General features: G+C 44.0%; 1 protein-coding gene across 1 annotated transcript in view; it reads right to left on the bottom strand.

The window, feature by feature from the left end:
* Positions 1-20,837, bottom strand: part of PSMB2 (proteasome 20S subunit beta 2) — a 51,494-nt gene that overhangs the window by 22,387 nt on the left and 8,270 nt on the right. The window contains exons 2-3 of the mRNA XM_061597336.1: positions 18,691-18,813; positions 17,342-17,412 (exon numbers count right to left, since the gene is read on the bottom strand). Coding sequence (XP_061453320.1) covers positions 17,342-17,412; positions 18,691-18,813 — 194 coding nt within the window. The remainder of the gene's footprint in view (positions 1-17,341; positions 17,413-18,690; positions 18,814-20,837) is intronic.

Genomic DNA, 20,837 nt, shown 5'->3' with positions numbered 1-20,837 from the left:
TAAACCATGCAGTCTGGGGCTGATGGGAGTTCCAACTTCTGGAAGGCTGCAGGTCCAGTCCACTCCAACCCCCAGTCTACACTGATTGACAGCAGTTTGTCAGAGTTTTGGACAGGAGTCACCCGGAGATGTTGTGGATTGAATCTGGGACCACCGGCCTGCAAAGCAGATGCTCAACCACTGAGCTACGGGCCTCCCCCTTTTCCAACCTCTGTGTGCGGTTCTGCGTCTTGGCAAACTCAACGCTGCAGGGCCAAAATTGCTCAAAGCTTCACAGAACAAGAGATGCTGTGTTCAGATTTTTGAAATATTACTATTACTTTATAAAGTTGGAGCGGTCAACTGAGCCCAAGGAAGGAGACAAATTCCTACCCAACCCCAAAATATAACCCTCCAGAAACTGAAGTGTAACACGTGCCTCTCCCAAGGGGCAAACACTGCTGGAAAATTTACAGCCCCGCCCCATCAGATACCCCATATGTTGCGGGGCCCATCTCTCCTTCAGCTTCCATGTGCACGAAGGCAGAAAACAGGACACTGCCCTTCTGATCGCCAAGCCTTCCGGGCAAATGTTTATGGGCACATTTTAAAATGTCTTGTGATTAGAATCACATGATTAGAGGGGTCTAAGCAGCAGCAGCCAAAATTAAATGTGTGTGTGTGTGTGTGTGAGAGAGAGAGAGAGAGAGATGACATTATTGCTCCATGACAGTTAGCAGAGCCAACTCTGCCACTGGATTGAACAGACTTGCCCACCCAGGCCACTAGCTACAGCTCTTTCATTCTACAAGGTCAGGTCTGTGGTCAGGCATAATAGCCCACATGCTACAGCACAGGGGACCTCAGGCACAGGGGCCAAATGTGATTGATTCATTGATTGAGTTTATTTATATGCTGCCTTTCCACAGTGAACTGTGCCCAAAGCGGCTTACAACAGACATTCAAAATATCAAAATACAAAACACTGAGGTAGGGGAAAGAAGTCAGTTTACAAAACAACCAATAAATGTAATAGATAAATAAACAAAATTCAAATAAGGAGGTGATGGTCTAGTGACACCTTCTCTTGACTTGCTCAGCTAAGCCAGTGGTCCAGTTCCTGAGATTTTCAGTCCTACACACATAATCTTGCAAGTAAGCCCACTGAATTCGATGGGACCTACCCCTAGGCAAACATGCACAGGAATGCCTTGAGTTTTCACTATTCTGCAACTCACATGTTTTATAAAGCAAAGTAACACTATCGCATGAAATAGGAGGACATCAAAGTCATTTCCAAGGTCAAGGTGCAAGACAGTTGGTGGCTTTGGAAAAGCAGGAGCACATCCAAGAAAAAATTTGGATGCTGGGTTTCTTTCTGCAGTTGGAAAGTCATCTGATTTTGTGAAGACAGCTAATAAGGTGATATTCTGAAGCGGAAAGAAGTGCACTGCAGAAACCCTCTCTCTTCTCTACTTGCGAAGGCCCAAGAAACCATCCGGAGGATCGTGTGAGGTTGCCGGATGAAGATTTGCACTGTGAGAGGCTGCCTTTGCCACCTGCTACTGTATCTGCTGTGGTTGCTGTGGAAAAGTCCTTGTTGCTGATCCACTTGGGAAATAAATGTGGCCCTACAGACTTCTCTATTTGGCCCTCAGGACTCTCCCCAGACTATACCCCCACCCCTGTCACACCCTCCTCAAGTGATTTTTGCCTGGCTAGAATGTGTCCTTGAACTCTGAAGATCACACTCTCGCTTGCCTGGCTGGAGGATAGAGCAGGGCATGTGCCAGTGTAGACGCTAGCCTACTGTACAAAGGTAAATGCTCCAATAATTGCTCCACCCACTTCTGCCCCTGGCCTCACCCGCCACTGTGGCCCTTGGAAGGTTACCCGGAAGGAAACAGAGCCCTTGGGCTGAAAAATGTTCCCCAATATTGTCTCAACACAGTGCACTCTCAAATCAAATGCCATGTATTCAACTCTCACGCAATCGATCCAAAACAACTCCTCTCCTCGTCATATCTCTCTGCTAATGAAAGGCCGCCTCTTTGCCTTTGTGTGCAAATGCATCGCACTCATGCCTGAGCTTTACCAGCACTGCAGAAACTCACGTTCTTGGTAATCTTGCCTCTGCTTCCTGAGACATGCCTTAAAGCCCAAGAGTAGGGAACACCAAGCTTGTAGGCTAGATGCTCAGCCAATGGCTGAATTTTATCAGGCCATCTGGATGCTGCAGACCTGCACTGGCCACTCTGGGCTGCCCCTTCCTATTCCTATTCTGCTTTGTATGTTGGTGGCAGGGAGCAATCCAGTTGCCATATAGCAGGGGTGGGGAACGCTTTTCAGCCTAGGGGCCACATTCCTTCATGGGAAACCTTTCAGGGGCCATATGGGTGTGGCCGGAGGAAAAAATTAAGTGGAGCAACAGAAGTGGCTCTTAGCTCTGTACAGTAGGGCTACCTTCCAGCTATACAAAAGTGAGAGGTTTACACCCACCTCTCCAGCCTTCATCCTGACATGCAAGCAGCATGATTATGGATCTATGACATGCTCCAGCCAGGCAAAAGCCCTGAAGAGGGCACAGAGCAGGGTCGGTGAGAGATGCGACTAGGAAGCAGGCGTGGCCTGAAGAAAATCCTGAAGGGCAACTAAAGAGGTTGGGTGGGCCATATTTGGCCTCTGGGTCTGAGGTTCCTCAATCCTACTATATGGCAAGCCCTGTTTGGTGTCAGGGAGGGAACAGGTCTAAGTGGAATGGGAGTGTTGGGTGCCGCTACCATAAGACCTTCTGCGCCTTGGGGAAGCAGAGTCCAACAGTACGCTCTCTCCAACATTTGGCCTTTCCAGAGCTTTAATGCGTGGGCTTACAAAGAAATCCCCAAGGCATAAAAAATATGCATAGGGTCACCTTGCAAAGAAGCAATGGGTTTGGCCAATGATTTACAGTGGCTTTCTTGTTTCCTTCAGTCAGTCTTGCAAACAAGTTCATAAAGGTTAAAAGCCCACCTGTCCAAACATACTAATGTGAAACATTTTGAGTTTCCTTTTAATGGCCTCAGAAGAATCCCTACCAACACTGTTCCAGTCCACCTGCCCAGTGGCCTGAAATGATTCTCAGCTCACCACAGGCAACCAGACCACGGCAAACCTCATCTGCAAAGGAAGCTGCTCCCCAGCATATTTATTTAGTTATTCTATTTGCTTTCATTTATATCCTGCCTTGCTTTCATCACAGAACCCAAGGTGGCATACATGTGGTGCCCACATCCAGGCACTGACCAGACCTCAACCTGCTCAGCTTCAGCAAGGGGGTGGCCTCATGAGCCTTCAGACCATACCCTGGGACCGTATGTGCCTCTGGACATGGGATTGCCTTTCCAAAGGCGCCTAAGGGCCAGGAGTGATGTGCACCTTGAAATGCCTCTGGGTCGGGTAACAGAGGATAGACAGGAGGCTGGGAGATGGTCACCTGCAGAGTTTTGAAGCAGACAGCAAGAGATCATAGGATTAGGGACCCTATGCAGAGGGCTTGTCTTTATTAGCGTCTTAAAGATCTGCACTGGCTGCCAGTTCACTGAGTTCAAGGTGCTATTATTGGTATATAAAGCCCGTAACAGCCTGGGACCAGTTTACTTTAGGGGTCGCCTTACCCCATACATGCCAACTTGATCACTTTGAGATGCAGAACTGGCACTTCTACAAGTGCCACACACTGTCCAGTCTGCTTTTGCAAAATGTCATTCTTTTTGTGTGGCAGCCCCTGTCGTTTGGAAGTACCTGCCTATCGCCTTTAGGCAGGTTCCATGACTACTCTTTTAGACGCCTGCTGAAAACGTTTCTGTTTCAGACAGATGATTTGATCGCATCTATTCTTAAATTTACTTCAGATGTTTTATTGGTTTTAGATGTTGTTAAACTATTTTAATTGCATTTTTAATTGCATTTTTATTACTGAAGATGCTTGCCACCTTGGACACTGTGGGGAAGAAGAGCAGGATTATAAATAAATAAGTAAATAAATCTCTCCCCACCCCTACATGGCTGTACCTATACAAACCTGCTTTGGTCAGCATCAAAGGCCCAGATTCCTGAAGTATAGATTATCACATGAGACAGGACCTGCTCTGTAGTGGCACCTGAGCAGTGAAATTCCCTTCCAAAGGAAGCCCGACTGCTAGTCATTTAGTGCCAATGACACTGTTGTTTCAGACAGCTTTGGGCAAATGTCATCACTGCATTATTATCCCAGGTTATTTGCTGACTCCTGATCCGGCTACTTTAGATTTCTTTTTGTGCTGCAGTGGTTTTCTGTGATTGCTTGTTTGGGGCCATATTGGTTTGAAAAACGCTCTTCTATCCATTTGATACTACCTGCTGCAGAGGTGCCTTGGCAGTGCTGATGTATAGAAAGATGGAATGTAAATATTCTGAAGCAAGCAAGCATTTCCTGGAGTGCCAGAGGAGATGGCTACAGAAACAGCTCCCCCCCCCCTGAAAGAATAGAATAAGGAAAGCAGGTCAGAAATGATAATGTGCTCTTCAAAGTGACCAGTAGATTCGCATTCTGATGTCGAGAGCTGCAAATCCCCGTCAAAAGAATTTCTGCATTTCATGCAAATGCAGTGCAGGGAGATAATTCAGAGAGCAAGGAGAACCCCCCTTCCCCACCCCACCAAGTGGCATGACCATGGTGTCAAAGTGCACCGTTTGCTGGAGGGCACTGCCATCTGCAAGAGTGCAACATTTCATCTCCGGTAAATAAACACATCTGCTTCTGCCAGTGTTCTCCCTGCTGTGTGGCCCATCTGGAGCAGGTAAGCTGGAAGGCAAACTTGGGCATGGAGGGAGGGAGAGGAACAGGCAGGATCAGGCCTCAAGGGACCTGGCACACAGCGGAAGGAGGCAGAGCCCTGTCCTGTCGCATCCTGCCTCACTCCTCTTTGCCAAGCGACATGTTAAATTGCCCTTGTTAGTGAGGATGCTCCAAGACAGTGTCACCTGGGCCATCTGTTCCAAAGGTCGCATGGCCTTTCAGAGCAAGGCAAGAAGGCGGCACTCGGCAACTGAGACAGTTTGGGAAAGAAAGCCCGTCAACTGCGGCGAGTGTGTGCGTGCACTCTCACACACGTCAAGCAGTCCTCTACAGGCTGCTAAGGAAATACTGAAAACCCATTCAAAAACCTGTAAAAAAGGAACTGCTCCAAAAGTATTTGCTCTTTCATCCTGCTGCGCTCCAGATCCAGATATGTTATTGTTTTGCATACTGGCTTCCTACACAATCACAGAGACAATGTGACAAAGCAAGGTAGAACAACCCGCCAGAGTTGGGTGCTGATTCAACAGCCAGCAGACTGCTGGGGGAGGGGGGGGGAACGGGGCTGAGAAAGAGTAGTTAATTGGCCAGCCAAGTACTGACAAATAAAAGTCATGCATTAATTTGTTAATTTTGTGGAATTGTAACATAGAAAGATTTATATCATTGACAAAAATGGTTATGAAACAATGACATTAAATTCAACGCTCCTGTAATCCATCATTTATACCCAACGCTATGTACATTTAAATGTACATCATATTCAGGAGACTGAACGGTTTTTTGGCTTTTGTTAAGAAGGCCAAAGATAGGCCACACAGTTGCAGACTTTGGGTGGAATTCAATGCTAGTCCTACTCAGCATAGACCCATTAAAGTTAACAGCCATGACTAGCTTCAGTTCATTAATTTCAATGGGCCTACTCCAAGCAAGACTTAGTTGAATATAACCCTTTGTTTTAACAGACAAAACATGTTAAAGAGGCACATGCACCCAATTAGAGACAGAACTCAGTGCAAATCAGAGGGTTACTGCTCCTCAGTGAAAGTTGTGCAAATCCCAAGGCTTGATTCAGACATACTAGTGAAACCAGAGGTGGCAGTCAAGAATGAACAAGTCAAGTTTAGCTTAATGTTCTAACCACAGGTCATGACAGATCAAAATGTACACAAAAACATTAAAACATCATGCAACCATTAAGATTAAAAGCATTAATTAAAAATAAGAATAAAACTATAAAGTCCAAAAAACCAAATAGGAGTTACAATACTAATAAAAACAATTCAGATATTAAGGTTAGTCCCAAAACTACAATTTATCCAGACGTCTAACAGCATTACCAGGTACAGAAAAAATGGCCACTTGATAACTGACATAAAGAAATGCAACCTTCAACAGATAGTTGATGCTTTCGCTTCAGAACCCGAGAAGTTAACAATAATCTGACCCAGCAATCTTCCTCTTTTTGCTTCATAGAAGGAGCAGTGGACATAACATTTAGTGTCCTCCGCTTGACCCAGTGACAAATGGGCTTCGCACTCGGATTGCTCCCTCATCCCCACGAGCGATGAGTAAGCCATCATTTGTCTCCAAACCAGAAAGGGAAACCCACATTTAGCTAGCTTGCTAATCAGAATATCACGGGGCACTTTGTCAAAAGATTTGCTGAAGTTGAGATATATTATGTCCACAGCATTCCGACAGTCTACAAGGGAGGTCTGTGATGTTCCTATATATTAGTGTATATATGGTAAGTGCTGGTTGTTTAGAGTATACATGGTAAGTAGTGAAAGAGGAGGGGGAGTGAATGGGCAATAGAATGCTTGATGATTGGCTGAATGTTTAAAATGGCTGACGGTATAAATGAAAGGATGACAGGTAAATCTGGGGGAATGTGAGGTGGTGAATTGTGGAATCTGGGGGGAGAAGAGAAAGAGTGGATTGCTTGGTGGGGTTTGAGAGAGTTGTTTACCAGGAGGGAGGCGGAGTTCGGATTAGTATTGAGTAAAACCATATGCTTATGTGCCTTAAGAAGAAATCTTGTTAATCTTGTTAGCTTTGTTATCTGTAATAAATACTTAATATGGTTTACCAAAGGCCTGATCCTTGGCTGGGGTTTCACAGACCAGAAGGGAGGGTAAGGTAATGACCAAGGCTGAAGGGGAACTGTAACAAATGGTGGCAGCGGTGAAGAGAATAACAATACCAGTATTCAGAGTCTCTGGGAATACTAGTATTGGGACGTTACTGGTGGTTGCCTAGCAGGGGGATCTGTTGAGATCTGTGCTAGAGTGGGGAGAGAAATCATAAGAGAGAGCGGTCCGGACTGGTGGAGTCCCTGGTGGTGCCTAGAGACAGGCAGTAACCACGAGCAGGTATGAACCTGACAGGGAGAGCCAGGGAAGGAGCGTCACAAGGTCACCCGATCAAAAAATGAAATAAGATTAGGATTTGTTCTTCATAAATCCATGCTGGCTCCTAGCAATCACTGCATTGTTTTCAAGGTGCTTACAGATTGACTGCTTTATAATCTGCTCCGGAGTTTTTCCAGGGATTGATGTTAGGCTGACTGGTCTGTAGTTCCCCGGTTCCTCCTTTTTGCCCTTTTTGAAGATAGGGACAACATTAGCTCTCCAGTCATCCGGCACTTCTCCTGTCATCCATGACTTCTCAAAGATAATAGACAGTGGTTCTGAGAGTTCTTCAGCCAGTTCCTTCAATACTCTAGGATACAGTTTATTGGGCCCTGCCACTTTGAACTCATTCAAAGTCATTAGGTATTCCTTGACCTTTTGTCTATCAATCTCAAACTCCAATCCTGCCCCTTCTACTTCATGTTTCCCGGGAGGGTCATAGACCCTTTTTTGGGAGAAGACTGAGCCAAAGTAGAAATTGAGCATTTCTGCCTTTCCTTTGTCATCTGTTATCATTTTGCCATCCTCATTCAGTAGCTGTGCCACCATTTCTCTGTCTTTTACTATGGACGTACCTGAAGAAAGCTTTTTTGTTGCTTTTGGCATCTCTTGCTAACCTCAGCTCATTCTCAGCTTTAGCCTTCCTGACGCCATCCTGCAATTCCATGATACCTGTCTGTACTCTTCGTTTGTGAAGGGAAAGAAAATAAATACTTATACAGGAGGAGCATGACATTCCAAGTCTCCAACAACTCACAGCCCCTACAGCTCCCAGAATTCTTTGGGGGAAGCCATGTCTGTTTAAAGTGATAGAATAATGCTTCAAATGTATACAGCAGAAGAGGCCTTAGTTGAATAGCTTCTTGTGTAATTTTGACTTCAAGTAGAGGTAAGCCAACCTTGCTTCTGATGATGGCTACTGCACTAAGCCACACATTTTCTCCAAATGGAGCAGGCTTCATCCCCTCACTCCCAAACATTTATGGATGTTTAAACTTTTATACAATTGCCATGGTTGTCAGCATAAGGTGACTATCAAAGCAAGCAGCTCTGACATTTGAACTTGCCAGCTCAACAAAAGCTTCTATTACTATGAAGACAGTTCAAATTCCTCTGACAAATCAAGTGTGTTTCTCTCTCTATATATATTTACAGGAACAGAATAAAAGTTGTGAAGCAGCATCTGACAACTGAATGGAGCGTATCTGGAAGCTGGCATTAAACACTGTGACACAGTAGAGCTTTGGTTTGTTAAAGAGGTTATTTGAGACACTAACAAGGCTTGTTAAAAAAAGACAGCAAATACCACCAGCAAAAGAATTATCTGGAAAGGAGACCAGTGCTCTGTGGAACTGCACATGCTTTGCATGTACAAAGTCCCAGGCACAACCCCCAGCACCTCCAATTCAAAGGATCATGCATCAGGAGAGGGGCAAGGCTGGAGGGCTGCTACCAGTCAGCACACACCAGGCGTGGCCAACCTTTTTGGACCAGCAGGTACATTTTGAATTTTGAGAAAGTATTCTGGGCACCAGCCACAAAATGGCCACCATAGCAAAATGGCATAACACAAAATGGCTGCCATAGGGGCGTTGCATAACACAAAATTAGAGAATAGTCATTGCTGCCTCTCCTCCCTCCCCCCCCGACAACCTTTGGCTTACTGCGGGAGATCAGCTATGTCCTATTAGCCCTGATTGCGGAGATCACACACTGATTTCTCCCTACACACACAAAATGGATAGTCATGTCCATTAATTTCAATAGATCTACTCTGAGTAAAGCTAGCACTGAATACAACACAATAACGCTACTGATCATTAACAGGGAGCATTCTTCAGTACCAGGAAAAACATGCAAGGCGGACACCCCCTCTCCCTCTCCCCCCCCACACCTCCAATCAAAATGCTGCCTGCATGTTTTGTCTCGTATCTCAGATTCTAAAAATGCTAGAAACTCACTTCTTTAAAAAATGAAAGCTGGGAATTTGGGAATTACGGTTCATCCTGGGAACACCAAAGAATGCCTTTGCAGGCACCAGATTGGCAACCCCTGACACAGGCAAGATTGAGCTAGATGGATAGTCAGTCTGACCTGGCGTAACGAAGCCTTCAGTGCTCCTATTGGATTACCAGTAAGCAACTTGATAGGATATTTTCTCCACACTATTGGAAACAGCTGGGTGTACACCATGCCAATGAAAGATCCGCCAGTGGTCCCTTCGGGCATTCTAGAAATCATAATCAGCGTCATGTTGGTTTAACTAGCTCTCAATAACTTGGAAGGTGGTTTGTGGCTAGGAATGAAATGAACCTGCAACCAACCACTTTGAAGTGAAATACATGTGGGCTTTGGAAACTGATCTGAAATTAAGGAAGGAGCAAAGTGGTAACATAGGACACTGCCTTATGAGAAGCCAGACCATTGGCCTATCTAGTGTTACCAAGAAGCTGGGTTTAAGTGGAATTCTGTACCTCCCCTGAGACCACGTGTGTGACTTGGCATGGCTTGGAGCAATGGGGGCATCACTGTGGTCACCAGGGAAAGCCCCTGTGCTCTGGCTGGTATAAAATGTAGGCATGTGTCAATCACAAGTGAAGGTTGCACCTTGCCCCAATTAAATTTGGAATCTAGCACCACATCACAGTAACACCTACACAGAGATGTAAAGTTTCCAGAAATTTGGAAGCCATGGAGAAAAACGGGGGGGGGGATGATTTTCTGGGTGGAGGGAACGGAAATTTTGGAATTTAAAAGTATGCAATATTATTTTTTAAGCACCTTTTAACGATCAAAAGTCACTTGAAGAAGATAAAGTATTATGTATAACTTGGTTTGCCATTAAATTGTCATGTTTGGTGTATTAAAAGTACAGTTTATTCAGACAATAATTACACATTTAATTTACTTTTCAACTTTTTGTTACAAATGGAGATACAAGCTGCTGAACTGCAAGGAACCTAGTATCTCTTTTGTTTTGCCAGTTTATGAGGAGCAGGCAACAGCAGCAGCAGCAACAGGAAAACCATCAATATTAAAGTAAAAAAAGAAAATTATGTATCCTGGAAAACATGATGTCTCCTCTAGTCTTCCATAGTATCAAGCAGACATCAAGCACTTGTTTCCATAAAAAGGGGGGAGGAAACCAAGATTCACTGAACACTACAGGAAATGTAATCATTTTATTTTTTGAGCTTTTGTGAGCTTCTACACATTTGTCATCATGTTCATCATGGACTTCTAAAAACTGAAGGTTTGTCCAGATTGAAACAAGCTCCTATACCCTTTCACATGTCTTTGTCCAGAATTTTTCAATTTTTCCATTTGTCTGGCAGGGGGGAGGGAAGAGGTTTTTTGGGGGGAAATGGGGAAAGCCCCCCCATTTTTCCAGGCCTTCACATCTCCATACCAACAGTTTGGCCAGTAACCTCCCACTGGGAGTAAATGGTTTCTAATCAGCAAGTACAACTGCATCAATTAAATAAAATATCCTTTTTGCATTTTATTTTTTTGTTAAATTTATATCCCACCCTTCCTTCCAGAAGGAGCCCAGGGCGACACTTCCTGAGAACTCCCAAATTCACCCCTTTTCACAACAAAGGCAAGAGCACCTTGCTAAAAATGCAATGCATCGGCAGAGTTGCCCACATGGCTTGGCTTTCACCCAGTGGCATGACACTTAATTCAGCTCAGGATGTCTCAACAATCTCCCCAACTGTATCTTTTGGCATGAAAAGATTCTCAGTCCCAAGCCCAGAACTCTAAAAAAAAGTTCTTTCAGATTCAGGGCAAGATCGTAGGCTATACTTGTTCCTATAACGAGGTGCAGAAGGCGTCCCCAGCGTGCACCGCTTTGTTGGGCCACTTCCAGAAGGTTGCTTGACACTGTACCCCTGCGATGAAGTGCAGGAGTTGGCTTTCTTTCTCTTTTTCCTCCACCAACTTTAGCTAAGCCCCTTCCTTGCCTCCCCTCTCCCTGTGTTCCCATGCCTATGAGCAGTTTGTTATTTTGCTTCTGGACTCCCTGATACAGGGAGCATCCTATATTGTCTTTTTCAGGAAAGGGTAATTCAGCCATACTGGGGCAGGGGTCACAAGAGACCTCTTCTTGGCTGTGAGAGGGAAATGGACCTGGGGGGTAGCTAACCAGCCATCTCAGCAGTAGATCAGTTTGCCAGACCATAATTATCCATCTTCCATGGAGAAGCTCTCCGTCATTGGCAATGATGTCCCTTTGGGTTACAGTAAAGAAATGAAAAGGTTTCCCTTGCCAGCTGGGGTTCTCTCTTTCCTCATATCAAAGCTGAGGCTTTAAGATCCCACCCCATAATTCCATATTAGGTAATTAGCCTCTCCCGCCTCTGCTATAGTCATCAAATATGATAATAATATAGTCTAGGTCCAGGCAACGTATGGATGGCTCTGTCTGTGTCATGCATGATTAACCCTTTTCATTCTGCATGTTTCCCTAATGATGTTTCAAGCCGCAGCATTACTTTATTGCACATGAATCATTTCATATCGGCATGTGTTACCTTCAAATCCCGTATTCTTTTGTAAATAAACTACTGTAATTGCAACAACAATGTTGTTGTTGGTGGTTCTCCAGAGCAAGCACACCAGAGCGCTAAATTGTTCCATGTCAAATTCCCCAAATAAGCAAGGTATTCTTAGCCCATGCAGTTCTGTCCGTGTGCACGCAATGGCCTCCAGTGATGATCTCACAAGTCGTATCGCTGATCCCCCAAAATCAGCATTTTGGCAAGTACATGTTGATGTACACATAGATGCATGCCAGCAGTTGATTGCATTCGCCTGAACTGGCACACGTGAACATGGTGTAGCTGCATATGGAAATTACATGAGAAGTTGTGATAGAAGATAACGTGCATAGCGAGTTAGGAATTAAAGCAAAAATGGCTAAGAGGCCCATCGTAAATGCAAGCACCCCTAAGAGCAGTGTAGTAAAAGAGCATAGCTCTGCCTGGACAGGCCAGGGATTCAGCCAGGGGACTTCTGCATCCAAAGCACGTGGTCTACTACTGAGCTACGGTAACTCCAGTGACAGTTATCAGGTATGACTACCCTGAGCCAAGGACAGGCAGACTGACTTTTATTTATTTATTTATTTGTTTATTTATTTATTATTCATTCATTCATTCATTAGATTTATATCCCGCCCTTCCTCCCAGTAGGAGCCCAAGATGGCAAACAAAAGCACTAAAAACACTTTAAAACATCATAAAAACAGTCTTTAAAATATATTAAAACAAAACATCCTTAAAAACATATTGAAACAAAATATCTTTAAAAACATTTTTCAAAAAAGCTTTAAAGCATTTTAAAAAGCAATTCCAATGCAGACTGTGATAAGGTCTCTACTTAAAAGGCTTGTTGAAAGAGGAAGGTCTTCAGTAGGCGCCAAAAAGATAACAGAGATGGCCCCTGTCTAATATTTAAGGGGAAGGAATTCCAAAGGGTCACTGCCATACACTAAAAGTTGGTTTCCTATGTTGTGCAGAACGGATCTCCTGATAAGATGGTATCTGCTGGAGGCCCTCCCCTGCAGACCGCCGTGGTCGACTGGGTATATAAGAAGTAAGACGATCTTTCCATTATCCTAATCCCAAGCTGTATAGGGATTTGTACAACAATACCAGCACCTTGAACTTGGCCTGGTAGCTAACAGGTAGGCAGTGCAATTCTTTCAGCAATGGGGTGACATGTTGGTGATACCCTGCCCAGTGAGCAGTCTCGCCACTCTATTTTGCACCAGCTGCAGCTTCTGGACCAACCTCCAGGGCACACATAGCCCCACATACAGCACATTGCAGTAATCCAGCCTGGAGTTTACCAGTGCATGGACAACAGTGGTCAGGCTATCCCAGTCCAGAAACAGCTGCAGTTGTCTTACCAACCAAAGCTAGTAAAAGGCATTCCTAGCCACGGAGGTCATATGGGCCTCTAGCAACAAAGATGGATCCAGGAGCACCCCCAGACTACGGACCTGCTCTTTCAGAGGGAGTACAACCCCATCCAAAGCAGGCAATTAACCAATTATCCAAACTCAGGAGCCACCAACCCCACAGCGTCTCCGTCTTGCTAGGATTCAGACTCAGTTTATTGGCCCTCATCCAGCCCACCACCAAGACCAGGCAGCAGTCCAGGGCTTGCACATTCTCTCTCAATTCAGATGTTACAGAGAAACAGAGCTGGATATCATCAGTGTACTGTTGACACCTCGCCCCAAATCTCCTGATGACAGCTCCCAAGGGCTTCATATAGATGTTAAACAGCATGGGGGACAAGATGGTACCCTGAGGCACCCCATAACACAACTGCCAGGGAGCCGAAAGACAATCACCCAATGCTATTCTCTGAAAATGACCCTGGAGATAGGATCGGAACCACTCTAAAACAGTGCCTCCAATACCCATCTCACCAAGTCGGCCCAGAAGGATACCATGGTTAATGATATTAAAAGCCACTGAGAGATCAAGTAAGAATAACAGGGTCACACACACCCTATCCTTTTCCCCAATAAAGGTAATCCATCAGGGTGACCAAGCCAATTCAGTCCCATAACGAGCCCTGAACCCACACTGGAATACGTCAAAATAATCTGTTTCATCCAAAAGTATTTGCGATTGCTGCGCCACAACTCTCTCAATCACCTTCCCTAAAAAGGGGGTATTTGCAACCGGGTGGTCGTTGACACAAACCAATGAGTCCAGGGTGGGCTTCTTTAGGAGCGAATGGATCACCGACTCTTTCAGGGATGCTGGAACCACTCTCTCCTGCAACGATGCGTTGACCACACCCTGGATCCACTCGGTCAAACCCCCACGGCAAGCTTTAATAAGCCAAGAAGGGCAAGGGTAGACAGGACAGGACGCATCGTCGCAACCACCTTGTCCACGTCATCAGGCTTCATCAACTGAGACCGTTCCCAAGAAATTGCAGCAGACGTTGCTCTGGACACCTCACTGGAGACTACAGTAGATTGCTACAGAGGCGAGCAACTTTACCCTCAAAGTGTCCTGCAAACAATTCACAGTGGGCCTCCAAAGGGACTAAAGCTCCATTTCCTGGAGCTGATGTCAACAGACCCCTGACAATATGGAAAGCTCCACTGGATGCAATGGTGGCAGAGAAATGGGCCTTCTTCACCGCCCTCACCGCCACACAGTAGGCATGGTTATGATGTTTTACTCGTGTCCGATCAGCCTCACAGCACTTTTTTTGCCACTTGCGCTCCAGCTGTCGTCCAGACTTTAGCTCACTGGTGTACCAAGGTGCAAACCATGCTCCACAATGCCGGAGAGGGTGCTCTAGGTGTCAAGAGTCCAACGTGCCTCACTGTTCCACAGTGTGACAAGGGCTTCAACAGGATCACCTGTTCTATCTACTGGGAACTCACACAGGGCATTCAGAAATCCAGTGGATTCCATTATCTCCATTCATGATAGCTGTAATTCTGCTACCTGCATGTTTTATATAGTCACAGAAATGGTTTCTGCCAAACAAAGCCAACAAGGCACCTTTTTGTGTAACGTCTTTGCCCCAGAGCAAAAACATATTAATGCTAATTTGCAAAAAGACACAGCCGTTTACTGCTTGCTGCCACCTCAGTACCAATGATGATAAAAAAAGCAGCCATTTGTTTCTAAGTAAGAGACAAACTTGGCTGGTCACATGCAAGTTCCATTTTTTATGTTGTGTTTCCTGCCCTGCAGCACTCAGTCATAAGTAGGCACATGTCTATATTTTTATTCATTTAAAAGGAGAGAAGATTCATCATCCTATCAGAAGGAGCTGGGGAGAAAATACCACAGTGATAAGGAACGTCAAGAGGAGAAAAAGTGAGAACAAAGTCAGCATTCTTTGCTTTTCTAGAGACCTGAGTAACCTTCATGATCATTGGCCCAGAGCAGGTGTAGGGTAGCGGCTACAAGTCAGGAACCGCAAATTTGAATCATGCCTCTGCCATGATTTCACTCAGCAGGCTTAAGAAAGCCACTGCCAGACTCACATCTGCAGTATGAGCATATTACTGTCCAACCACCCAGGGCCACTGTAAGAATGTAAACAATTACTATTATCTACTTATATAATTTATGAATCTGTTCCTGTGAGGCATCTTGAAGTAATTTATAATATAATATAAACATATATGAAACAGTTACATACATAAAAACAGTTAAAATAATTGCATAAATAAATAGAATTTTTTAAAAAAATCCACACATGCGCATACACAATTTAACACAACAACAGCACAAACATAAAATCAATTCAGATCCAATACCAATAGCAAGTGGCTACATTCTGATGTCACAACAAACCACACTTTGATGCAACCAAAACACACCACAGTGAGTGCTGAGTTCTCATCTCCACTGTGCATGAGGGCAGGAGATTCAAAGCTTCCATTCTTAGTTCAGAACAAACCAGTTTAACTATCTGAAGCAAGGTTTGTTGCAAAATGGTTTGTTGAGACATTCAGATGCAGTTAACAGTACATTAAGAGCTTTGGACATTATATATATATATATAAAAGACAGTTTTGAAAGCAACAAACAGAACTTCACTCAAGCTTGCTCTGGATCCCTATAAGGATTCCGTTAATCACCTAAAAATATATATGAACGTAATTGTTATTAACCAAACAGAGGTTTTTATTATATTAACAAAACGTTTCAGCTTCGGCCTTCATCAGCTGCTAACATACAAATGCTGTTACCAAGGGGTAACATATATATATTTGGGCATTATATACATGCTAAGTATACTGCTGCTTCATGTCATCCATCACTGGCATATACAGCCCTTCCTCTGTTAACCTTGGCGCAGGACTTTAAATTTTGTTTAGTAGGGGAGCCAAAGCAGCTTCATTTTAGGATATTTTTACAAGTGATGCTAAAACCCCATGTTGGCGCCTGTGTTTGCAAAAAAGTAGCGCAACACATAAATAAATGGGGCAGGGACCACTTTCAATTCAAATGTAGCACCCAGAATTGTAACTCTTTAACAGTTTGAAAAGGCACATGCCTTCACATTCTTGTAAAACAACATGGCCTCAGCAATGCCTCCATTCCTAATTGCTAAAATGGTAAATGCAGCACTCAGAAATTCATTTTGGAAATTACTAGTATTAGGAAGCCAGTCTTCATATGGCTTCAACATCAAGAGGTTAGATACTTTTAAAAAACACATTCAAACAACCTGATTCCATTAGCCCTATTCGTATGTTACTCTTCTGTATGCCAATTACGTGTAACCGGGGAGCAGGGTTGTGCTTTCAGACCTGCCCCCAACTTCACATCTGCATCCCAGAAGAACCATGTGTTATGTGCTGTTGTCTGTAAGGAAACCTCAGTGTGCAAGCTCTTGTCCGCATGTAGGGGCTCTGCAGGATTAGGACACCTACTAAAAATGTGGTCCCACTCCTCAGTCAATATGTCATTGCCCTACATGCGAGTAATGTGTGAATAGTGGGCTCCTACTGGCAGGAAATAAATCAAATAATTAATAAATAATAATAAATATGTGTTCAGTAAAATCTGGGGGCACCAATAAAAGTGAGGCAACTTGACTTGTTGCCTTGAAACCATTATTAAACAAAACCAATGGACTGGATCTTAAGCTCACAGAAGAAAACTCTCCTGTCTCCTCCCCCCCTGAAACACTCAAAAAAGTCTCTCTGGGTGGTTAATGATCCCCTCTACATAATGTGGGAGGGAACATGGGCTCTTGGTCAAGAGGAGAGCCATCCAATACTGGATGGACCTCTTCCTAGTTGTAGACAATTCTCCCCCAGCAGCCACCCATGACCCATAGCACATTGAGACATCTAGGGGTTCTTCTGATCAGAGACTTTTCAGAGGGCTGCAACGGGTGAGGAGGGGATGAGAAGCTTTCCTTCCATGAACTTATTAAAGTTACTTTAGGAATCAAGCCTATGTTTTGAAGCCAGAATAATAATTTTCTCTCTTTAAGACACTGGAACGTGATGCAGATGGCAGGTCCAAGAGAAACTTTTGAACAAGCAAGATAAAGAGGTGGCTAGAGATGGTTGACAGAGATGTGCAGCATTCAAACAAGCACAACTTCTGAAAACTGGCTTACTTACCCTACTCCGCAGATAGTCAGCCAGATTTCGGCGTGTGAAATTGGCAGCTGCCGTTGGAGACAACTCATATCCTGTTAAGAAAAGGACATGATCATCTGCTGTATATTTTGGAAGGTTGTTTATTTATGTGCTATGCATTTGGATGCACTGAGATGTCATAGCCAAATGCTGCATAACCGCTCTGGAGATCAAGGAGGTTTTTGTCAGTGTTTGGATACAACTGGATGTCATTACGAATCAGGATGACATGCTGAACCTTTCAAACCTGCACTGATTAACCACTGATTTCAAAACTGCTTTGATTTTTTGGTTTCTTAGAATTCCTGAGCAATGGTGGGTACGAGACTGGAGGTAAACTTATAAGGCGAATGGAAACTCATTTGAGAGAATCCCTTACATTTGTACAGGCATTTCTCCAGCTTGGTTTCATAGTACAGAGGAAGATTTTTTTTTTTAACTTGAACAAGTACTAAAATAGGGCAATGATAATCCCTCACAATCTGGGCCAGAGGTATTCCACAAAAGACATGGAAGAAGAACCTCAGTAGACTTGTCACCTGGGCATGTAAAAATATTTACTTTGCAGACCTATGCTTAAAAAGAGGGGGGGGGAGGGAGAGAGAATTGCCAAGAATCAACATAGCTATGATCACACAAACAGAAGAGAATATACCACAGGTGTAGGGATGATTTATGAGCTAATCTAAGTATGCAGAATTACCTTGTACTACTCTGTTGGGACTCTACCACTCCAAATTGTGGGTGGATAGGAGATGCATATTTGAATAAATCCTTCAGTTAAAAAAAAATCTCCCTGCCCTAAGAAAACTTGCATTTTTATCGTAATCCTTTCTGTTCCTGTACATGTTTTCTATGGACAGAGAGCATTAGTTTACTGTTTGAATACAGATGGGGGGGACCCCTCCTCCACATGCACTCTGAAGTGACACATCCCACTTATGCAATTGGTCTGAATATGCAGACTGGCTCATAGAGAGTCCAAGAGGGCTGGAAACATGCAACCCCCCCCAAAAAAAATTACAAAAATGCTCTGTTGGTTCCCTGCATTGTCATTCATGAGAATATGGAAAAAGAAGACACCTGGAATGATGGAGAGTGGGACACGGACAAGGGGAGGGAGGGATCCATACTCTGCTACTGGGCCAAGTCAAGGTGCATGTCATATCTGGGTTGTGAAACTGGGTGACCAGCCTGGATCTAACCCAGCTACGTATCTTGTGGTTTTGTTATGTAGAGTTCAGAAACCATAGAGTTTACCGACGCAGAATCCTTGACATCTTTATCTTACTTTACCCACACAAGGGCACATCACCACACATGCTACTCACCATTCCTCATCTTGTAGAGCTGGACATTTTTCTGGATGTACTCTGCAAACTGGACAGTGTCACCCGCCTCCCCAACACAGAGAAGCAAGATCTTTTCACTCATCTTGAACATCTTGTCATGATCTAGATCAGAAGGATGGAAGAAAAACCACATAGCAGAGACAGAAATAAGGATAAGCTACAGTGAAGTGCTTCACGACAGTCTTTGATAAATACATGGGCTGTTTTTCCCTGCATACGCAAAAGTTAAAGTATTAGCATCTTATGGGAAATGACGTTGCACATGTGTGGAGGAGTTACAGAACAAGATCATGAGAACTTATTTACATTCATATATCTTTAAACAGCCATCCATGCAACCGTTTTCTTAACATATAAAATAAATGTAAATGTACTGCCTTCAAGTCAATTCCGACTTATGGCAACCCTATGAATAGGGTTTTCATGAGGCTGAGAGGCAGTGACTGGCCCAAGGTCACCCAGTGAGCTTCATGACTATGTGGTGATTTGAACCCTGGTCTCCCAGGTCCAACACCTTAACCACTACACCATGCTGGCTCTCTCTTAACATATAAACATGTTTAAATTTACTAGATCAATCGGTTAAAGGTAGATGATTAATCAGTTGATAGCACCTAATAAAAATAAGGAAAAAATCTGAAAGAACCAACTATAGTTTTGAAAGTGCTAAAAGTCACCTGGGCTTTTTTTTGGGGGGGGGGGGGACGGAGTAGAAAATCATAAAAATCATTATGTTGTATTTTCCTCTAGAAACGTTTTTAAAAATAGGTGCTTTTAGGAAGAAAATAAAGGCTTTACTATGACAACAGCGAAAGCATGCTTCTTATATGCCACTAATGGCAATCTTATCTTACTCTCAGCATGCATTACGTAGATGATGAAATGGAAATGGATTGCCTTCAAGTCGATCCCAACTTATGGCAACCCTATGAATAGGGTTTTCATGGTAAGCGGTATTCAGAGGCGGTTTACCATTGCCTTCCTCTACCTAGATGATAAACATATTAAATTCATTTCCCAGAAGCCACTTGTGTCTTTGGGAAAAAGTAGCACTCTACAGAACAGTCTAAATCTCCATATCAGACCCTTACTATGATTTGCTATTTACAAAATACTGTTGAATAATCTTCCCTGGAGGACATGCTTAAAAGCTTCTGATATGTCCAATCCTTTAATAGGATTAGCAGAGTATTTTGCAGTTGTTAAAATACTTCAAAAAACAAAAACAAACTTTTGCACATGGGACTACTGCAGAGATCTTCCCTGGGATCTGGGAAGGACGTGCACGAAACGAGACGTCACCAGTTCTCAAAAGTAAAAGGTGGCAGAGGTGCTCTCCAGATGTGTTGGACTACACAGCTCCTGTCAGGATAGGAGTTGTAGTCCAACACATCTAGAGGGCACCTGGTTGGCAAAGGCTGCCCTACTTAAAGAACTGGCATGCAATGCTGCCACTGCCGCATCCATCCCCGCTCCTGCCCATCTTCTCTCTCTCTCTCTGGGCCAGGGCTGTGGAGTCGGTATGCCAAACCTTTGACTCCAACTCCTCTATTTTTCTACTGTCCGACTCTGACTCCACCCAAAATTGCACAGCCCTGGAAAGCGCTGTAAATGTCTTTTTAAATTGGAAGCTCTCATAGGAGCATTTTTATCGCTGCCTGAATATGCGCTGATCTTGGCATCACAGCGTTTGTCTTCATCTGGGTCCTGTGTCATACACTGACACACAAAATGTTTTCCATCTTGAGTTACGGTGAAATGCTCAACTACAGCTGACTTCATGGGAAGCTTCTTTGACATTTTGAATTTATATTTAAAAAAAATTGTCAATCAAAATTTATTTTGAAGCCGGAGTCGGAACATTTCTACCGACTCTGACTCCACCCAAAATTGCTTCCGACTCCATGACTCCGACTCCACAGCCCTGCTCTGGGCTCCCCTCATCCAAGGGGTCATGACACAATCCTTTGCTCTATTAAGTACTGGGGCAACTATCACTCCCCTTACACACACCCCAAACATAAGCATTTTTTGTCACTTTTGTTAAAATGCATAAAGGGCGGGACCAAATATTTCAGTGCTTGGGAAAAGCCTGAGCCATCCTTCAGCAAACCCCACCCCACTTT

Source organism: Rhineura floridana, chromosome 15 (assembly GCF_030035675.1).
Source record: "Rhineura floridana isolate rRhiFlo1 chromosome 15, rRhiFlo1.hap2, whole genome shotgun sequence".
Classification (NCBI taxonomy): Eukaryota; Metazoa; Chordata; class Lepidosauria; order Squamata; family Rhineuridae; genus Rhineura; species Rhineura floridana.
Note: the sequence above shows the minus strand (reverse complement) of the source record. Positions and strands in the feature narration are given on the sequence as shown.